This window comes from Castor canadensis, chromosome 7, assembly GCF_047511655.1.
Source record: "Castor canadensis chromosome 7, mCasCan1.hap1v2, whole genome shotgun sequence".
Taxonomy (NCBI): Eukaryota; Metazoa; Chordata; class Mammalia; order Rodentia; family Castoridae; genus Castor; species Castor canadensis.
This window is the reverse complement of record NC_133392.1, coordinates 27,429,412-27,450,287: the sequence shown is the minus strand read 5'-3', so window position 1 is coordinate 27,450,287 and position 20,876 is coordinate 27,429,412. Positions and strand designations below refer to the sequence as shown.

The 20,876-nt window shown below is 44.4% G+C and overlaps 1 protein-coding gene across 3 annotated transcripts; it reads left to right on the top strand.

The window, feature by feature from the left end:
* The first annotated feature begins 140 nt into the window (after positions 1-140).
* On the top strand, positions 141-10,759 carry Nolc1 (nucleolar and coiled-body phosphoprotein 1). 3 transcript variants are annotated; one of them, XM_020171264.2, is made up of 13 exons: positions 143-315; positions 3,253-3,308; positions 3,422-3,561; positions 3,669-3,796; positions 4,224-4,392; positions 5,925-6,064; positions 6,185-6,320; positions 6,708-6,836; positions 7,015-7,125; positions 7,239-7,868; positions 8,181-8,284; positions 8,443-8,535; positions 8,669-10,759. In XM_020171264.2, the coding sequence occupies exons 1-13, from the start codon at positions 196-198 to the stop codon at positions 8,825-8,827; spliced, it is 2,115 nt and encodes a 704-aa protein (XP_020026853.2). In that variant the 5' UTR covers positions 143-195; the 3' UTR covers positions 8,828-10,759. The 3 variants fall into 3 exon arrangements, with proteins under 3 accessions (XP_073934550.1, XP_020026853.2, XP_020026852.2); XM_020171263.2 differs by having other exon boundaries at positions 3,419-3,561; XM_074078449.1 differs by lacking the exon at positions 6,708-6,836 and having other exon boundaries at positions 141-315; positions 3,419-3,561.
* The last annotated feature ends 10,117 nt before the right edge of the window (positions 10,760-20,876 follow it).

Below are 20,876 nucleotides of genomic sequence, written 5' to 3'. Positions count from 1 at the left end.
CGGAAAGAATTTGTCGATTTCTCCTTGACCCTGCCTCCGAGGCGGAGAGAGGACTATCTTATGGAGCTCCGCCCCTTCCGCTACTCGTTCGCGCGGCGCGATGACGGCACAGGGCCCGCCCCCAGCCCTGGTCGAGTTCCTGTATTCCTGAGTCGTTCTGCGTCCGCGACGGTAGTGACGCATATTGCCAGAAGGATGGCGGACGCCGGGTTGCGCCGCGTGGTGCCCAGCGACCTTTATCCCCTCATACTCGGTTTTCTGCGTGATAACCAACTCTCGGAGGTGGCCACTAAGTTCGCTAAAGCGACAGGCGCTGTGAGTCTTGGGCTTGGTACTCGGGCCGGGGTGGGATGATCACAAGGCTCCAGGCTTAGGTTTCTGCTGGGAAAGGTCTTTGGGGTCCGCCACTCCAATGTCTACGAGGCTTTTGTAATGACCTGTTGGGTGACCGGAGAAAACCTGGGGCCTCGGCGCCTCGTATTCCATTGGTTCGGACTAGATGGTGCTGAGCTTTGTTGCTTTTTCCTGGTGAACAATTCAGCGGCGGCAGCGTGGGATCCGCGTGGCCCAGGTCACGTGGCCGGCCGAGTGCGGTAAGGACCAAGTGCCGAGTCCCAACGAGGGTATTGGCTGTTCTTGGTTCCTTAAGGGGACGTTTTGTTAGCAGAGGCAACGTGTGATCTTCCTTTACTCATTTACCTGGGTCACCAACATAAACTCCATAGAAGTGAAGGCTAGAGTTTTTGTTACTATGGAAGACAATGAATGAGAGCAGGGACAGGTTCTGCTTTCAGTTATACTGAAGCAGAAGGATTAAGCATTTTCTCCTACCAAGCCAGCATAGCAATGGGCTTGGATCATTGGCTGATGGGATCATAAAAACCTAGATTTGGGACCTCTCTGCTACTTTTTAGATGTATGAGTCTGGCAGCTTGGTTAGCCTCCCCTAGCCTGTTTCTTTTCTACAAGAACATTATTATCCACTTTGTAAGATTTTTGTGTCAGAGAAAATGTAGAAAGTACCCATCTCAATGCTGATACACAGGATGCATCAGATTAAGGTAACTGTTACCTTAGTTAGGGCAATTTAGGATTGTCCAAACACCTGTAAAAGCAAGGCGATCAGCAGTGTGAAAGAATTGGAATCTACATATTAAGAAAAGCAGTCACAGCCCGGTGCCAGTGGCTCATCTTGAAAAAACCCATCACAGAAAAGGACTGGTGGAGTGGCTCAAGTGGTAGAGTGCTTGTCTGGCAAGCATGAGGCCCTGAGTTCAAACCTCAATGCCACCCAAAAAACAGTAGCAGTCATGCTTGGGTAGGAACACTACCTTGAAGTAGAGTAGTAGGTAGTCTTTGTCAGGGGTGATAACTTGACTAAAACAAGGCAGGCTAGTTCTTTGTAACAGAATCAGGCTGCAAAAGGAGGGGATCAGATGAGTTTCATAAATGACTTCCTTAAGCTGGGACAGCCTGATGTTACTGCTTTCTTTTCTGAGACAGGGTGTATGTGGATAATGTAGATGCTCCTTCCTGAGCCTTTCTAGTGCTGGGATTGGGAGGGGGAGTGAAGTGCATCATGGCTCACAGCTGTAACTGCTTCCTTAATGGATCTGTTTGAGTTAACTGGTTAGGGAGACTGCAAGAAATTGAGTATTTCAGAGGTGGGATTCTTTGGTTTTATGTGACAAAAGCTAATCTTTGTGAAGGGATTACTAAGTGCCAGGTGCTGTTCCCAGATGCTGATCTCTTTCCGTGCATTATCTCCTCTACTCAATAGTTTAATAAGATGTGTCGTATTTTGCCCAGGGTCATCATAATAACTGATGGAGGTGAGTCCACATCTGTACTTACCCAGCCTGGTGGCACATGCCTGTGATCCCAGTGCTTGGGAGGCTAAGTCAAGAAGATTTTATTTATTTACTTATGATGGTGCTGGGGATCGAACCCAGGACCTTACTTACACGTGTTAAGTGTACACTGTACACTCTACCACTGAGCTATTCCTCTAGCCTATAAGCCTGTGTTCTTGTGTGTACTGTAATGCCTTGCCAGTTTTTGTTTGTATCAACTAATACTTTATCAGTGTGGTTAATAAATAGCTGAATGTAATTCTTTGTTTTTTGTTTTTTGAGACAATGCCCTCTTGCTTTATAATCCAAGCTGGCCTCAAACTCATGAGCCTCCTGCCTCAGCCTCCCAGGTGCTGGGATTACAGATGTGCATGACCACTCCTGGCTTCAGTTTTTTGTTTGTTTGTTTGTTTTTGGTGGTATGTGGATTGAACTCAGGGCCTACACCTTGAATCACTCTGCCAGCCCTGTTTTGTGATGGGCTTTTACGAGATAGGTCTTGAAAACTATTTGCCCTGGCTAGCTTTGAACCGTAATCCTCCTGATCTCTGCCTTCTGAGTAGCTAGGATTACAGGCATGAGCCATCAGTGCCCGGCAAATTCATATTAGGTATATTTCATCACTTTTGGAGCAGTGTTTAGGTTTGAACTTGGAACCTCTCACTTGGTAGGCAGGTGCTCCACCACTTGAGCCACTCCACCAGCCAGTTTTTGTTTTGTTTTAGGATATTGCCCAGGCTGGTCTCAAACTTTTCTCTTTTTCTCAACCTCTCAAATAGCTAGGATTACAGGTCTGTACCACTGCATCTGGCTCCTGAACGCAGTTCTTTCCTGTGTGCATAACAATCTTCTCTTGGAGACTTGTTTCCAGTGATTTGGTATGAAAATTCATATTGCAGCAAACACTACCTTGTGTTAGTGTTTGTGCCCTTGTTTCAGTATAAGATTTTTTTTTTCTTCCAGTACTAGGGCTTGAACTCAGGGCCTACACCTTGAGCCACCAGCCCTTTTTTTTTTGTTTTAGGTATTTTCCAAGATAGGTTCTCTCAAACTATTTGTCCAGGCTGGCTTTGAACCACAGTCCACCTGATCTCTCCCTCCCAAGTAGCAGGGATTACAGGCGTGAGCCACCAGTACCCAGTAAGATTAAATTCTTAGATAATATATTGCTAGAGTAAAGGTGTGTTGGTAGGCAGTGGAACAGCGTCACAAACTATAAGAATAGCCCAAGTTTTTGGTGCCCAAATACATTCTACATGTAGAATACATTTCTCCTAGTTTATGCAAGTAGGAAAAGTCTCAGGAAGATGTAATATTCACTCCAAATTTAGTTGGTATATAGCAGGTCACATTTAATAAAAGAATAACATTTCCTTACCCATCCTTTTCTCTTCTACAGACACAGCAGGATGCCAACGCCTCTTCTCTCTTGGACATTTATAGCTTCTGGCTCAAGTAAGCCTTCCCTGTTCCACTTGGGCTGTTTTCTCCCCTAATGTGGGCTGGGATGTTCCTTGGTTTGAAAAGGTCTTGATCCCCCCAGAAGTTAGCTTTATCTACATCAGCAGGTCCTCCAAGGCCCCAAAGCGGAAGTTACAGACAAACGGGCCAGTGGCTAAGAAGGCAAAGAAGACCTCGTCCAGTGACAGCAGTGAGGATAGCAGTGAGGAGGAAGAGAAAACTCAGGAGCCTCCAGCTAAGAAAGCTGGTAAGAAAGGGCAAGGAGATTGGTCATGGTGGCTCCACGATGAGGCATGTGTGCCACCTACCTGGGGAACATGGCTAATTCTAACTGGGACCTGTGGTTTTGTTCAGCTGTACCTGCCAAGGGGACCAGTCTGCCTCAGCATCCTGGAAAATCTGTAGCCAAAGCTCCAGAGGGCAGCAGCAGTGAAGAATCCAGTGATGATGAGGACGACAACAAAAAGAAAAAACCCATCCAGGTTTGCAGCTTTGGAAGGAGAGGTGGTCACTTAAGGGTTGGAAAAAGAAGAACCTAAAATTGGCCTCTAGCTTGTGATCACGGGGTGGTGGGTGATAGCTGTTTAGTAGGTAACTACGGGGAATAAAACCCAGGGATTTTCAGGGTGGCGTTAGTTTGAGGTCTGGAACAGAAGCTGAAGTTGGGCTCCAAATCTAGAGAAAATTCAGCCCCTCTGTTTGAAGACGTTGGGTTCTTCTGGAATACTATTTAAGGCTCCAAGAATTTGTTTGAAGCAGCTGAACTTTTTGTGTCTTATTAAGATTATTTTATGCTTGCTACATTCTGTCACGCTAATGCTCCATTAGGCCCCTGAGAAATAAAATCCTAGCACACCTCTTGGGTACCTGAAACTTTTCCTGATTTCCCCCTTGTATGTTTTTTAATAGAAGGCAGTTAAGCCCCAGGCCAAGGCAGCCAGAACTCCCCCTAAGAAGGCTCAGAGCTCTGAGTCTGATTCTGACTCAAGCTCAGAGGATGAGGCACCAAAGAACCAGAAGCCAAAGACAACAACGCCTGTCGCAGCTAAAGCTCAGCCAAAAGCTGCAACCAAACCAGGTATTGTTTATGTTCCCCAGAGGATCAGCTGGGACTACAGTGCTGTGGAGATTGCAGCTTAAATTGCTCATTAGGCCCTGGGGTGAAATGATACTGGTTGTTGGGCTAGATGGTTTTTGTTTGTTTGTTTGTTTGTTTTTAAGGAAAATTTAATAAATGGCAAGACTTCCTAGTAAGAGGCTAGTACATAAGAGAAACAATGATTATAGCAAGGAAGGAAAAAAAAATAGACTGATTATTGCTGTGTAGCCCAAGCCTGCTTTAAACTTAAAATCCTCCTACCTCAGCCTACAGAGCCTATGTGTGGATCACACGTGTGCAACACCAAGTTCATTGTAAAAATACTTTTTAAAATAGGCTTTTGTTATGACTGGCGCCGGTGGCTCATGCCTGTAATCCTAGCTACTTAGGAGGCAGAGGTCTGGATGACTGCAGTTCAAATCCAGTCCAGGCAAATAGTTAATGAGACCCTATCTTGAAAAAACCCATCACAGAAATAGGGCTGGTAGAGTGGCTCAAGGTGTAGGCCCTGAGTTCAAGCCCCAGTACTGCAAATTAAATAGGCTTTTAATTATCTTTTTCAGTTGTATTTCATAGACATCTTTTTTTTATGGTACTAGGGGATTAAATCTGAGGGCCTCACTTGTGAGGCAGGTGCTCTGCTATTTGAGCCATGTCCCCAGCTAATAGACATCTTGGAAGTTTTTTGGTTTTGTGGGTTGCTTTTTGCTTTTGTGCTGGTGTTTGAACTCAGGGCCTCACACTTGCTATTCAGATGCCACTGGAGCCACTTCGCCAGCCTTACATCTAAGACATTTTCTATACCCATCTGTGACCACTTAGACTTTTTTTTTTTTTTTTTTTTTTGTTGGTGCTAGGGATCAAACTTGGAGCTTTACACATACTAAGTACTGCTTTACCTCTGAGCCACACCCCTAGCCTATACACCTATTCTTTTTTTTTTCCCCCCAGTACTTGAGATTGAACCCAGAGTTTTGTGCATGCTAGGCGAGTACTCTTAAGCCATAGTCACACCCTCAGCCCTTTTGTTTTGTATCCTGTTTGCCCAGACTGGCCTTAAACCTGCTATCTTCTTGTCTCTACCTTCCAAGTAGCTGGGATTATAGATGTGTATTCATCTGTTCTTTTTTGCTACTTTTTTACCATTTCCCTGCAGCAAATACCACCTTACACCTTGCACTGACCTACACCTTCATTCCATAGGACAACTGAGGGTTTTTTTCCCTCCTCAGCTTTTCTTGTGGTGAAAGCTAGGCTATGATTTATTAGAGCTCCTGTGAATAAAGGTTGAAGAGAAAGACTACAGAGGGCCTATTAAAATTATTTGTGTTGTGTTGTCTTTTTTTAGGCATTGGACAAGAAAATTATCCTGATAAACCATGGTATTCTGCATGGTTGCCCTAAAGTTAAAACTGGTAGACTCTTAAGTTCTGTGGTAATAGGAAGGAAATTTTTTGTGGTTCCCTGACTTAACCTTAATGCTTCTTACTCTGTTTCTTTTTCCTTCTTAGGTACACCAGCTCGAGCAGCACCCAATGTAGCCAATGGCAAAGCAGCTGACAGCAGTAGCAGCAGCAGCAGCAGCAGCAGCAGCAGCAGCAGCAGTAGTGATGACTCAGAGGAGGAGAAGTCAGCAACAATCTCAAAGAAGGTCTGGGCCATAACTTCTACCAGGGAAGAAGTGACAGGAATGTGAGTTATATGTGTACCTCCATTCCCTGCAGGATTGTTTGGGTCAATATTTTCCTCTGGTAATTTCTCTCTGATACAGACTGTACCTAAAAAGCAAATTGTGGTCAAAGCCCCAGTGAAAGCAGCTGTCACCCCTACCCAGAAGAGTTCCAGCAGTGAAGACTCCTCCAGTGAGGATGAGGAGGAGCAGACAAAACCCATGAAGAAAAAACCAGGTGATTGGACATGGAGGGTTGAGCTGCACAGCCTCTCCATAGAGTTGCTAGCATGTCCTCATTGGCACAACAGCTGGTTCCCTAGCTTAGAACTTAGGGATCCAAAAAAGCAGGGAGTAACCAGCAGTGAATGCTTCATGTAATCTATATTCAGACATGACATTCTGTTCATTATTGAGTCACTAATTCAGCCCACACTAAGCTCTGTTTCTAGAAAGAAGTAGTATCAAAGAATTTGAGTACATTTGTGTGTAGTGGGGGATTGGCGGGGCAACCTGAGTATTGAACCCAGGGCTTTGTGAATGCTAGGCAAGTGTTGTACCACTAAGCCAATCTCAGCCCTTATGTACATGTTTTAAAGCCACCAGACTTTCCCTTTTTAAACAGGTCCCTATAGTTCAGTCCCCCCGCCTTCTGCTCCCCCGTTGAAGAAGTCCTTGGGAACCCAGCCTCCCAAGAAAGCTGCAGAGCAGAAACAGCCTGTGGAAAGCAATGAACATAGCAGTGATGAGTCTGGTGAGTCAGAGGGGTGTGCTGTCTACCCCTGAAAGTGGTGGAAAGGGGTGAGAAGAAAAATCCTATGTCCCTACTTTTGGCAGAAGTAGGATAGGTCTAAGGCATTGTGTGTGTCTTTGCATTCTTTCTGTTGTGGGGTTGGGAATCTGGACCCAGAATAATGGCAGAATCTCTCCAGATTCAAGTTCTGAGGAAGAGAAGAAACCCTCAGCTAAGGCAGTCATCTCCAAAGCAACCACTAAACCAGTTCTAGCAAAGAAGGCAGCAGAGAGCTCTACAGACAGTTCAGGTAAGGCATAAAGAGATTCTCAGGGCAGTGGGGTATTTTCGCCCTTCCTTAGTTGCTACAGAACTCCCCTCAATCTGATATGGGGAGCTGTTCATTCTGTCCCTTCTGTCTAGACTCTGACAGCTCTGAGGATGAAGCTCCTGCCAAGCCAGCCAGTACCACCAAAAATTCCTTAAGTAAATCAGCTGTCACTCCCAAGCTGAATGTAGCTAAGCCAGCTGCATCTCCTAAACAACCTGTAGGCAGTGGCCAGAAACCTCTTACCAGAAAAGCTGATAGCAGCTCCAGTGAGGAGGAGAGCAGTTCCAGTGAGGAAGAGACAACAAAGAAGACTGTGGCCACCCCTAAGACCAAGGTGACTCCCAAAGCAGTACCATCTCTGCCTGCCAAACAGGTTTCTCAGAGTGGTGGGGACAGCAGCTCGGATTCTGACAGCTCCACCAGTGGTGAAGAGGAGACACCTAAAACTCCAGTTAAAAAAAGGGCAGCAGGAGGTGGAGCCTCTTCCAAACCAGCCTCTGCGAAGAAAGTAATGGCTGCTGAGAGCAGCAGCAGCTCTTCATCTGATGATTCTAGTGAGGAGGAGGAGGAAGAGAAGCCCAAGGGCAAGGGCACTCCAAAACCACAAGCTTCCAAAACCAATGGCACCCCAACACTAACTTCCCAGAATGGAAAAGCAGGCAAGCACAACAAGGCAGAGGAGGAAGAGAAGAAAAAGGCAGCAGTATCAGTTTCTAAGCCAGGTCTGTATCCAGAGAACCTGCCCTCCTCATTTGGTCCCCTAAGTCTGCATAGAATGTACTCTTGGGGAGTGAGGCTGACAAAGGAGGCATATCACTAGGCTTCCCATTGTGGACCCTCTGGGAACCCAGAGGTTCTGGAGGACTAGGAACCTGGTCTTCCAAGTCTGGCTTGGTTTTGCATCTTGAGAGACAGGGTCACTTTGTATCCCAGACTGGCCTTAACCTTAATCCTCTTGCCTTGGCCTCCTGATTGCTGGGATTGTGGTATGTACTACTATGCTGGCCTTCTGAGTCTGGCTTTTTGCTTTGTAGGTTCAGGAAAGAAGCGGAAGCATAATGAGGCAACCAAGGAGGCAGAGACTCCTCAAGCCAAAATAAAGCTTCAGACTCCCAACACATTTCCAAAAAGGAAGAAAGTATGTTTAATTTTCTTCTCGAGAGATAGTCCTTTAAAACTAGAAAGAAAAATCTAGTATCATTTTGACAGCTCGGCTTAGTCTGGTACTATAGGCACATCGTTTGGGAGAACTATTATATAATCACTCCATCTTTAATTCTCTACTTCATTCTCCAGGGAGAAAAAAGGGCATCTTCCCCATTCCGAAGAGTCAGGGAGGAAGAAATTGAGGTGGATTCACGAATGGCAGACAACTCTTTTGATGCCAAGGTAAGAGAAGCAGAAGATGTTTACCATTCAGAGGTTGGGTGGTGGTTCAGGTTGCATTGATCAGGGAGTAGAAAGAGAAGGAGACAAGATTCTGGCATTGTCCTTGTGTGTCAACCACATCTGTCTTTACCAGCGAGGTGCAGCTGGAGACTGGGGGGAGCGAGCCAATCAGGTTCTGAAGTTCACCAAAGGCAAATCCTTCCGGCATGAGAAAACTAAGAAGAAGCGGGGTAGCTACCGGGGAGGCTCCATCTCTGTCCAAGTCAATTCTGTCAAGTTTGACAGCGAGTGACCTGGTGTCACCCACCTTTGGCAAAGTAAGGATGATGATGGGAGGCCGTTCACCTCTGGAGGACCCAGGAACTCAGCTCTGTAAGGGGGGAAGGTTTTTGGTAAGGACAAAAGATAAGAGTAGGTCCTGAAACTGCAATATAACATTCTCTCTGGTCCTTTTGTGTGTTCCTTGTTTTGAACAGATTGGGTTTTGAGTGTTGAGTATCAGAGACAAAGTAAGAAGAATATTGTTTTTCAGAAAAGCTGGTTTAGTTGTCATTCCCTTCTTCCTGTTCTATGGAAGTCCTCATACTGGGAAATTTGTATATTTTATATTAAATCATTTCTTATTGATTTTTGTTGTGATTTTCAGAGGTGGGTTACCACAGATAAAATCTTAGCTATTGCTCAAGACATAGTAGAGCAATTGGTGAATTGCGCCCATGGTGAGTGCACATGTCCACATTTTATCCCTCCTCAAAGCCCTGGTGGGGGGCAGTTAAAGAATGTTTAATGGGTGGGCACAAGTGGTTCATGCCTGTAATCCTAGCTACTCAGGAGGCAGAGATCAAGAGGATTGCAGTTCAAAGCCAGCCTGGGCGAATAGTGAGATCCTATCTTGAAAATACTCTTCACAAAAAAGGGCTGGTGGAGTGGCTCAAGGTAGGCCCTGAGTTCAAGCCCCAGTACCTCAAAAAAAAAAAAAAAAAAAAAAACAATGTTTACTATATGTGTATATATATATATGTCTGTTAAGCATGCACTATGAAGTTCATCCTCATTAGGTCTTTGACCAAAGCTCTGAACCAACATGGACCTATACCAACTTTTGGGGATAAGAATTAACTTTTTTTCAATATAACATTTTATAAAATTCTAGTGTGTGAATGCCATGGGCCAGTCTGAATGTTTTGTTTTCTGTAATTTTGTCACTATTACATAATGTTTGCAGTACATTTTTGTTTTTAATTTGAAAGCAAACTTTTCTACTGTTGACAGGCAATTTTCCACCCTTACTGGTGTTGTACTAAGTTGAGGACTACATCTTCTGTTTTTAAATCACTGAGAACAAAATAGCATTTTATGTGAGAAGTACGTTTCTCTTGGTAGCAGTGGTGACACGGATTTATTAATTCCTACATGGTTGGGGATCACTGATCAAGAAAGTGGAGGAAAGGGGCTGGGGGCACAGCTCAAGTGGTAGAACACCTGGCTGGGAAGCATGAGGCCCTGAGTCAAACCTCATTCCCACAAAACAAAAAAAGAAAGTGCAGGAAAAAAAACAATTAAAATGCTCAGTCTTCAGTAGGAAGTAGGTTACATTAAGTGAATTCCTAGGTAACCTCTGTATGCGCTAATAGAGGTGGAAAGAACCTTTCCAAAGCAGGTGATCCATAAAACTTCACAAGAGTGGGATTCAGAGAGCATCCCAACAGGATTATTACTGTGTCTCGAAGTTGGTACATGGGACTAATTGATGTTCCCCTTTCAGAACCTTAATTAAAAGTGAGGTTAATAAAAAAGTAGGGCTGGGGTGTAGCTCAATGGTCTGGTCGTGTGCTTGCAGAGCATTTGTGAGGCACTGAGTTTGACCCATAAAACAAAAGCCAAAAAACAGCCACTAGTTAGCAGCAGAGAGACATAATGACTAGGCCAAGGATGCTGATGTGCTCACTCAGAGCAAAGGGGAGGGAAAAGTCTGAGCTTTCCAGAGCCTGGGCTGTTCGTGTGCTGGAAAAATGTATTGCAGGCTTCATGGATAGAACATAGGTCTTAAGAGTAGCTTCCCCTTGTTTGGATTCCACACCAACTAAATAACTTGATAAAACCTAGTGTTCTGTGTAACTGCTTCAAGGAAGGAAATGCATTGTTCATGCTGATGGAGGTATTTTAGTCTGCATGGTAAAGGTTCTGCATCTTACTACAAAACAATAAACTGATTTATAATGTGTCTTGGGAATTTTATTATTGTTAGTCTAAACCCCTCCCACCTCCTACCCACACTGGAACAACCGGTGCCAAATAGAGGGCAAGGGTCCAGACCTACCTGTGAGTTCCCTAGGCAGTAGTTTGCTGGCTCTTGGTCGTACCTCCTGTCATACTACCTTTTCCAAGCTTTATTCCAGCTAGTAAGTAGTCTAAATTGGGAGCTGGAAAAATGTCCTATGCCACATCTTGCCAGTGGTTTATTTTTATATTACCTACAGGCTGAGTGGTTTTTACGTTTTTAAAGGTCTTTAAAAAAAAAATTGTGACAGAGACTTTGTGAAGGACTCACAAAGTAAGAAATATGTTTTCTACCAGCTAAATATTAGAATTATCTGTGGGACTTAACTGATACCCAGGGGCCAATCCTAAGGCCTGTTGAGTCAGACCCTGATCCTGAATGTGTGAATACATGAGGGTACTAGAAGCTTGTAAAGATCCCTCCCTGGTGGGTTTAATGAGCAACCACAGTTGAAAACTGCTTATGCAGGTATTTGAAAGGTAGTAATTGGAACGTTGGCACAGTAGCTCAGTGGTAAGAGCACTTGCCAAGCATGTGGCCTTAAGTTCAATTCTCAGCACCCTCCCACCCCCAGAAGGGTATTCCCCTTCTCCCATGCTCCCATTTTCAAATATAATTGTATCCTTATTAAATCTAATGATGTAAAAATGAAAGGTCCCATTTCCTGGAATGGAACTGTTTGTGTACATTCATCCTTTGGTATGTGGGAGATGGGTTCCAAGACCTGCATTTACCAAAATCTGTAGTGGTCAAGTCCCATGCATACAACAGCTCAGTGTTTTCATAACCCGTGTAACACTTTGTATACTTAGTCATCTTTAGATTATAATACCTAGCTGGGCACCAGTGACTCACACCTATAATCCTAGCTGTTTAGGAGGCAGAGATCAGGATTGAGGTTCGAAGCCAGCCCCCAGCAAATAGTCTGCAAGATCCTATCAAAAAAAAGGGCTGATGGTGTGGCTCAAGGTGTAGGCCCTGAGTTCAAGCCCCAGTACTAAAAAAAAAAAAAAAAAAAAAAAGCCCTGCTGTTTCAAGGGATATGTGCACTTAAACTTTTTTTGTTGTTTATTTTTCTTACGCTGGGCATCAAACCGAGGCCCTACAGCATTCTAGCAAGTGTTCTACCATTGAGCCATCCCAGTCCCACCCTTAACGTCCATTGCCCTCTAAAGCTGTTGTATTAACTTGTAGTTTCAGCAACAATTTATAAAAGGACCTCTTTGCTTGCTCTCTGGCCAACACTATTAAATTGATCTCTGCTATTTGGATAAATGAAACTGTTATCTCACTTTTGCTTGTCTTATTGTGGTAAGAACATTGTTTACCACATTAGCTTTTTTTTTTTTTTTTTGATTCATATGTGCATACAAGGCTTGGGTCATTTCTCCCTCCTGCCCCCACCCCCTTTTTTTTTTTTTAAGACAGTCTTTCTATGCAGCTCAACCCTGCTGTGTAGTTCAGTATGGCATGAAACTCAGATCCTCCTGTTTCAGCTTTCCTAGTGCTGAGATTACTGGCATGTACCACCATGCCTGGCTGGCAATGACATTTTGTTTCAGGAGTTAGTACATTATTCTGTTCACCTGACTATATTAGAAGACTTAGAGTCCGGTATAATGCTTTTTTTTTTTTTTTTGGAGACAGTATTGCTAGGTAGCCCAGACTGCCCTCGAGCTTGCTATCCTGCCTCTATCTCCAGAAGGCTAGGATTACAGGTGTGTGTCACTATGCCTGGCTCTAGTGTAATACTCTTGGTTCTAATTCAGCTGTCAGGAAAACAATTTCTTAACTGTCAACTAATTCTTCAAATCTTGGAGAGGCTGCTTAAGCTATCTGCAGTTACTGAGGAAGCCAGTAGGTGGGGCTCTTGCCTACTGCAGAGGAAACTAGATCAAGTTGAAGCTTGAGTCATTGTTAACACCAGTTCCCTTCAACTAACTCCAGAAACTCTTGGTAGGAGCACCTGCTTCTAGGTGTTCCCTGGACTCTTTGCAAGGGAGGAGGACCTGCTGTGAGCTTTTAGAGACAGGGATAAATAAGATGCAACTCCTTATTTGAGGGCTCTTGCTCTGGAGGGCAGTGAAGGGAGATCTTTAGTCTGTACTGTTCATCCATGGAGGGTCGATCACCTGTTAACTTGAAAGCCAGCTGTAGGCAGCACAGCTTATAGGAGCCATCATGTTCATGGAACTGCCCCGCCTGTACACACACACACACTCCCAGGGTGAATATAAGAAAGAAAAGGAAGTGATTATCATAAAAGTGAGAATGCTGGCTGCCTTTAGGGAGGGAGAGAACTATGATTAGGAAGTGGCATAAGAAGCTTTCAGGGTACCAGCAATGTAGTTATTATGTTTTGAATCTAGTAGTTCATTAAGCTACTTTTTTATGCTTGTTTTTCACAAAAATATTTTCTTTTAAAAGAGGTGCTGTGTTTCCTTAGAACAGATGAGATGAGAAAAATCTAGAAGGAGAAAAGTGAGGGGATGGAACAAAGGTTTTTTCCTTCTGGGAATATAAACAAAGAGGAGAGGTGATTGTGGAGCCATGGATCTTAAGAAGGTGTTCCCAAGGCAGAGTGCACAGTGAGGCCATATCTACAAGCCAAAGGGAGAACTTCAAGCTTCTGGAAGGATCTCCAGAGAGCAGGCCTGGGAAGGCAGCAATGGGAGCAATGTGAGCCTGTGAATGCCAGAACAACTTCAGGACAACAGCAAAGGGCTTGGGAAGTTCAAGAAAGTTTTTTTGTTTTGTTTTGTTTTCCTTTTTTGCATCCTGTCCTGTGGAACACAGCAGTGTGTAGTAGAAAGAACCAAATGGGCCTGTATTTATTTTTTTGCTGATTTGGTTTTTGGTGCTGGGATTGAACCCAGGGCCTTGTGCATGCTGCATAGGGCTGTACCATTGAGCTACACACAGACCTGGATCTGTATTTGAAGTGCAGCACTACTAGTTGTGCCACGTGATAGGCAACTGTGCACCTGTTTCAGGCACAACCTGACCACAGTTCAGAAGCACAGGCCAAGATGGGCAAAAAGAACCTGTCCTCTAAATATCAGCGATCTCTGCTGTGACAGCTAATTGTGCATCATCTGATCACAGGGATATAGAGCAGCATTCATTTTTGCACCTCCACTCTTTTGTTTCCATTGCAATGGCAATTGCACGAATGACTTTATTTTTTGGCAGCACTGGGATTTGAACTCAGGGTCTCACACTTGCTAGGCAGGTGCTGTTACCACTTGAGCCACTGTGCTAGCCTCTACTCACTCTTGCAACAACCTTCCATGCCAGCTAAAGTGACTTCCAGAGGATATGGAGTGCTAGTGCCCTTTGCTCCCCTTTCATTTTCTTTTCCTCTTTTTTGGGACTCAATAAATATTAAGAACATTCAAAAACAAATGCATATGTAGGGAATGTTAGAAACTGACTATGCATGCCCAGGGAAAGGCTCAAAGATGATACAAGGCCTTAAGTTTATACCTCAGAATGATTCTTGGCACACCTATGGGATCTCACTGTGTTGCCCAGTCTACTCTTGAACTTCTGGACTAGAGTGATCCTCCAGCCTTAGCCTTATAAGTAGCTAGAACTAGAAATGTATACCAATGCACTTGACTAAGCTATGTACTTTCTTCTGTCTTTTTTGGTGATACTGGTGTTTGAACTCAGGGTCTTGTACTTGCTAGGTAGGTACTCTACCACTGAGCCATGGCCCCCACCCTCCCTACAATTTTAAAAATAACGAACAGCATAACAGCAAAACTCTAAGGAAAGGAGAGACTCTAATTTTGAGAGTTACCACATTATTAGTTTCAAATGTCCAGTTTTCAACAAAAAGAATCACAAGTCGTGCCGGGGGCCGGTGGCTCACACCTGTAATCCTAGCTACTCAGGAGGCAGAGATCAGGAGGATCACAGTTTGAAGCCAACCCAGGCTGGTTCTGCGAGACCATATCTCAGAAAAACCCTTCACAAAAATATGGCTGGTGGAGTGACTCAAGATAAGGCCTTAGTTCAAGCCCCAGTATCAAAAAAAAAAAAAAAAAATCACAAGTCATACAAAGAAGGGAAGGGAAGGGAAGCTTGTTCCAAGGAAAAATAAAAAAAATATACTGAGGTTGTCCCTAAAAAAGACGACATGGCAGATCTACTAGACAAAGACTTTAAAATGTCTTTTTGTTGTACTGGGATTGAACTCAGGGCCTACACCTTGAGCCACTCCACCGGCCCTATTTTTCCGACGGGTCTTTTCAAGATACAGTCTCACAAACTGTTTGCCTGGGCTGACTTCAAACCTCAATCCTCCTGATCTTTGTCTCCTGAGTAGCTAGGATTACAGGTGTGAGCATCCCGCGCCTGGCTAAAAATGAGTGTCTTAAAGACAGCTCAAAAAACTAAAGGAAGATGTGAAGTCAAGAAAATGGTGTATGAATGGTGGTTATATCGATAAGGAAATAAACCAGGTAATTAAAATTAAAAAAAAAAGAAACACCTGTGAGAGTTGGCAGAGGCAGCCTGGACTGTACCCCGTGGTGTGGAGGTAAGTAGTAGCTCAGCACAATGATTGCAGCGTGCTCTTGCTGGGCACCTGTAGGCGATGCTGACATTGTGAATGGCTTCCCCTCTGGTCTGAAGTGAGTCTGGACCCCCACAGTTCCAATGTGTACCTGGGCCCCTTTTGACATGGAGCAGGAGGTTGAGTTGCTGAGCCAATGGCAGCCCACTGTGGATAATAAACCCATGTCCATCTTCGTTATGTCTCTGCTGTCGGGAAGCTGGGAATGCACACCTCCACCAGGCATTTAACACTTTCCCCAGAGCACAGATATGTTGAAGACCCATTTAGTCTCTGCAGAGGCACCCAGACAGAATGTGGTGAAGTGGGTTCACAGTTCAGTAATGTCTCGACCTGAGCCTGGTGGAGCTACTATCCCCAAGCAACTCCCACATCTTCCCAGATTTACTGTCGGGTGTCTCCCTCCCAACCAAAGATGATGACTTCCGAGAGCCCCAGATTATGCCCTTAGGAGAGCCTGATATTCCAGGAGTGAGAATCAAAGGATACTGCTCAGTGGACCACCAGTCTCAGCTTCCAGAGGAATCTTAATGATGCCCCACACTAGTGCCCCAACAGTGCCTTACCCTGTCCCTCAACAGTACCTTCCACTAGAGCAGCAACAATGCCTTCCACTGAGGCCCAGGCTATGCTCTCCTCTTTGGCTCAGCTGTTGCCTCCCCTCCTCCCAAGATCCCTATGACCTTGGGATGCTTTTAGTTGGTTCCCAGATACTGCTGACATTAGAATCCTAGAACTTATAAACCAGTCAGACTCCCAGGTATGCTCCTTCATACCTGTGCGGCTCACACCTGCTCTGCAGAGAACAAAAAATTCTAGGTCCTGGGAAAGGGGCACAGAAGAAGGAATGCCCAGTTTCAATGCCTTTTTTCTGCCAGTATAACTGGGAAAGCTTACACCAAGCATTTCCACCCTGTGAGTCACCAGAGCAAACACATAGGTGTGAAGTCCTATAGATGCTGGTATCTGTAGATACACACCAGATATCGACCACATAGGTGTGATGTGTGCAGCTGACAGTTCATGAGCTCTGACCATCTCAGGCAACACCAGTGGGTGTCAGTATCCCCAGAGCCTTACATCAGCATTGGACAGATGGATGGTCCTCTTGCCCCTCGCCTTTAGGTCCATCTCCTCTTACTCTCATTTTGGCTTCTCCACCCAGATCCTGGCTGCCTCTGACCAGTAGGTCTCTTTGGTAGGTGTCAGTTTAGATAGAGACAGGAAGATTAGGAAGCAGTGTTGAAGCCCAAATGAAGTTCTTAACACCATCATGGATTCCTCAAAACTCTCAAAAACTATCTCAGATGCCCTCCCTCTCTGGGGCTACCTACTACTGTCTCCCAGATGGGAGGATGGAACACAGAGACTGAGAGCTTTAAAAAAGTACTTTACTCTTGTCACTCTCCAGCTTCACCCTTTAGTGGGACTCCTTTGCTTGCCACATAAAATCCATGTCCTTGCCAGGCACCAGTGGCTCATGTCAGTAATCCTAGCTACTCAGTACTGAGATCAGGAGGATCATGGTTTGAAGCCAGCCCAGGCAAATAGTTGTTGAGGCCCTATCTTGAAAATACCCAACACCAAAAAAATAGGGGCTAGTGGAGTGGCTCAAGTGGTAAGAGTGCCTGCCTACCAAGCACAAGGCCCTGAATTCAAACCCCATTACTGAAAAAAAAAAAAAAAAAAAAGGAAACATTAGAGTTTTAGTAGAAGAATGACATTATAAATTTACATTGTTATTTATTTATTAGTGGTACTGGAGTTTGAGCTCAGGGCCTCATGTTTCCTAGGTAGGCACTCTACCACTTAAGCCACTTCACCAGCCCTTTTTTGTGTTGAGTATTTTCAAGATAGGGTCTGAAGAACTATTCGCCTAGGTTGGCTTCAGCCTGGTATCCTGATTTCTGCCTCCCAAGTAGCTAGGATTACAGGTATGAGTCACTGGTGCCCAACTTAAAAATTTACATTTTTTAAGGACTGTTTTGGAGTTTCTCAAAAAAGTTAAACAGAATTACCATATGACTCAACAAGTCTATTCATAGGTGTACACTAAAAAAAAAGTAAAACAGGTTCAGATAGTTGTATGCGAACGTTCATCCTTGTTCACAGTTGCCAAAAGTGCAAACAACTTAAATGTTCATCAACAGAACATCACGAATAAAAGGGAATAAAGTTCTGATATATGCTGTAATAGGGATGAACTTTACAGGCATTATGGTAAGTCAAAAGAGCCAGAAACAAAAGGACAAACATTATAATGAGTCTACTTATCCTGAAGTAGCTATAGTAGGCAAATTCATCTAGACAGAAACTAGATTAAAGGTTAAGAAGCCAGAAGGAAAGTGCAATTGGCAGTTGTTGCTTAATGGGTACAGAATTTCTTTTGGGGTGATGAAAAAGTTTTGAAAATAAGATAGTGGGCTGGTGGAATGACTCAAGTGGTAGAGTGCCTGCCTAGCAAGCATGAAGCCCTGAGTTCAAAGCCTAGTACTGCCAAATTAATCAATTAATTAATTAAATTTAAAAAAGAAAATAGTGATGATTGCAAAACACTGAGAATGTGGGTTGGGATATAGCTAAGTGTAGAGCATTTGCCTGGCACGTGCAAGATCCTGGGTTCAATCCCTAGCACTGAAGAAAAAAGCCAGGCTAAGTGGTGCACACCTATAATCCCATCCCTCAGGAGGCTAAGGCAAGAGAATTGAGAGTTTGACACCAACCTTGACTGCATAGTGAGACCCTATCAAAAAGAAAGAAAAGAAAGAAGAAAGGAAGGGATAGAGAAAGAAAAGAAAAACGAAATGAGATGAAACCAGAAAAAATTCAAGTTAAAAATCCTAAGGCCTGGTATGGTGGTGCACATCTGTAATCACATCCTTGAGAGGCGGAAGCAGAAAGGTCTTCAGTTTGACCCTGTCTCAAAAATCCAAAAAACAAACAAAATGAGGATCTTCCATTTGCCATCTGTGCACTCCATCCATAAGTCTGCTGACTTATGTTAACTGATTAACCGATTCCTAAGCCCTGTAGCTTCTGGCTAATGTGGCAATTACTCAGAGACTAAGAGAAGAGTGAGATCAGTATATTCCCCTGGCTTCCAACCTTCAGGTTGTGAGGGCTGCTGTATCCCTCGACAGGTCACAGCTGTGAGGCGACCCTCCCCACCAAGGTCTTCCTGGCTCTGTATTCTGGTAATGGCTCCCTTCCTCCACTCTTTCTCAGGGTAAAGTGGGCCTCTTAGGAGATGCATTTGCCTCTCCCTATACTAGTTTATTAATTTAATAGTTAAAGCTTTCCTCAAATTACCCAGTATGAGTGTGCTATCAGTTTCCTGCCTTAGACCATGGTGGTATGTGGGGCATAGTGGAGAGAGCAATGGAGGTAGGGTTTTGAAGTTTTGATAGATTAGATGGTGTGGCAGCCATAGTCCCTGGCTCTCAGGAAGGGGTTCTAATAAATTAAGGGACAGAAAACACACAGCCTAGAAAAAAACCACAAAATTCAGACTCAAGAATTACTAATCGTAGTAAAGATCAGCTACAGAATCAAGTTCCAAATCCATGAGAGGCAGGGAGGTCTGGGATGTAGCTTGGTGGTGAAGCTCTTGCCTAGCATGTGCACAGCCCTGGGTTTGATCCCAGCACCAAAAAAGAAAAGACAAAAAAAAAAAATAGAATCCATGAGCAGCAGGTAGATTCAAGGCATTAACCCATCTATTTTCCTGTCTTGGGGACAGAATGGACTCTCATAAGCTTTCATATATACAGGGGGAAGACTGGAGGAAACTGGCTAGTTTCCAATGAGAAATCAGAAACAGGTGTCCCAAAAAAGCAGTACAAATAGAGGTTCTTGAAAATGATCCCAGAAAACAGATCTAAAAAACTGGGCGAAGTGTCACAATTCACATAGTGACTTGCAATGCCTCAGTCTCCCAACCTGGTAATCTGGAGATACATAAGAACAGCAGGTCATGGAGGCATTCAGACCTCAGGGTTTATGAAGCAACAATGCCCTGTTACATCAGCAGCTGTCCTCCTGTACCCCCTTGTCTGAAGCCATAGACATAGCAGAAGCAGAGAGCGTTCTCTAGCACAGACTTATCCCATACATACCCCCAACTAGCACCCCATGTTCCCTCTTGTTGCTGAAGGCTCCCCTCCTACTGCTGAAAGACACACCCACTCACACATACACACACACACACACATCAAACTTAAATCTTTGAGAGGCAGCATCAGTAGTGGAGGTGTTGCCACACTTAGGGCTTTCTGAGTCACACTGAAAACGCTTGGAGTCCTGCCTGTCTGATTTCCCTTTGATTCAACCCAGAAAACTCTGATGAGGGTGTTTACTTCCATAAAATGATAGGTGCTCGGCCCCGGCCTGTCCTCTGGGGCCCACTAGTCACTTCAGCCTAGCCTTTCAGACTAAGGTCCCTTGAATAGGTGTGACCAGTACATTGTGTTTCTCATCATGCTGACTTAGTCTCACAGAGGCACGCACCTGCTCATCTGCCCTGTCTTATTTCCTTCTATTCTGTAAGGACCCAGACATTCATAGCTCTGGCTAGCCATATTATCTGGGACAGATAGCTTAACTTCTTTTTTTTTCTTTTGGCTGTACTGGGGCTTGAACTCAGGGCCTTCACCTTGAGCCACTCCACCAGCACTTTTTTGTGATGGGTATTTTCAAGATAGGGTCTTGTGAACTATTTGCCATGTCTGGCTTAGAACCACAATCCTCTTGATCTCTGCCTCCTGAGTAGCTAGGATTACAGGCAAGAGCCACCATTGCCCAGCTAGCTTAACTTCTTTATGCTTTGACTCATGAAATTCTTAGTCAATGCCTGGCACACAGCCAAACTCAGTAAGTAATCGATGTTATCATCATTCCTATTACATATATTATTTAACATGCCTGTGTGTGTGTGTGTGTGTGTGTGTGTGTGTAGTCCTGAGGATGGAACCCAGGGCCTGACACATGGTAGGCAAATGTTCTTCCACTGAGCTATACCACTGGTCCACTCCTAGATTTTTTCTTTTTTGTGGTACTGGGGCTTTAACTCAGGACCTACACCTTGAGCCACTCCACCAGTCCTTTTTTTGTGTGTACGTGATGGGTTGTTTGAGATAGGTTCTCACAAAGTATTTGCCTACCTACGATGGCTTCAAACTGCAGTCCTCCTGATCTCTGCCTCCTGAGTCACTGGGATTATAAGCGTGAGCCACTGGCGCCCAACCCCACTACTAGATTTAAAAAATACCAGTATGTTGATGTGCTTGGTACAACCCACTGTACTGAATGAGTCTAAGAAATGCCATTTCTCTTTCTCTTTTAAAAATTCTGGTTCTAAATAAAGGAAATACAAATTAAAACCACACTAAGATTCCACCTCACCCCTGTTAGAATAGCCATGATTAGCAACACCACCAACAGTAGGTGTTGGCGAGGATTCGGGGGGAAACAGGAACCCTC

Excerpts from the sequence above, each read along its gene's own strand:
- Nolc1 (XM_020171263.2), top strand. The coding sequence starts at position 196 with ATGGCGGACGCCGGGTTGCGCCGCGTGGTGCCCAGCGACCTTTATCCC. Across the intron at positions 6,837-7,014 it reads ACATAGCAGTGATGAGTCTG|ATTCAAGTTCTGAGGAAGAG; the intron begins GTGAGTCAGAGG and ends GAATCTCTCCAG. Across the intron at positions 8,285-8,442 it reads CATTTCCAAAAAGGAAGAAA|GGAGAAAAAAGGGCATCTTC; the intron begins GTATGTTTAATT and ends TTCATTCTCCAG.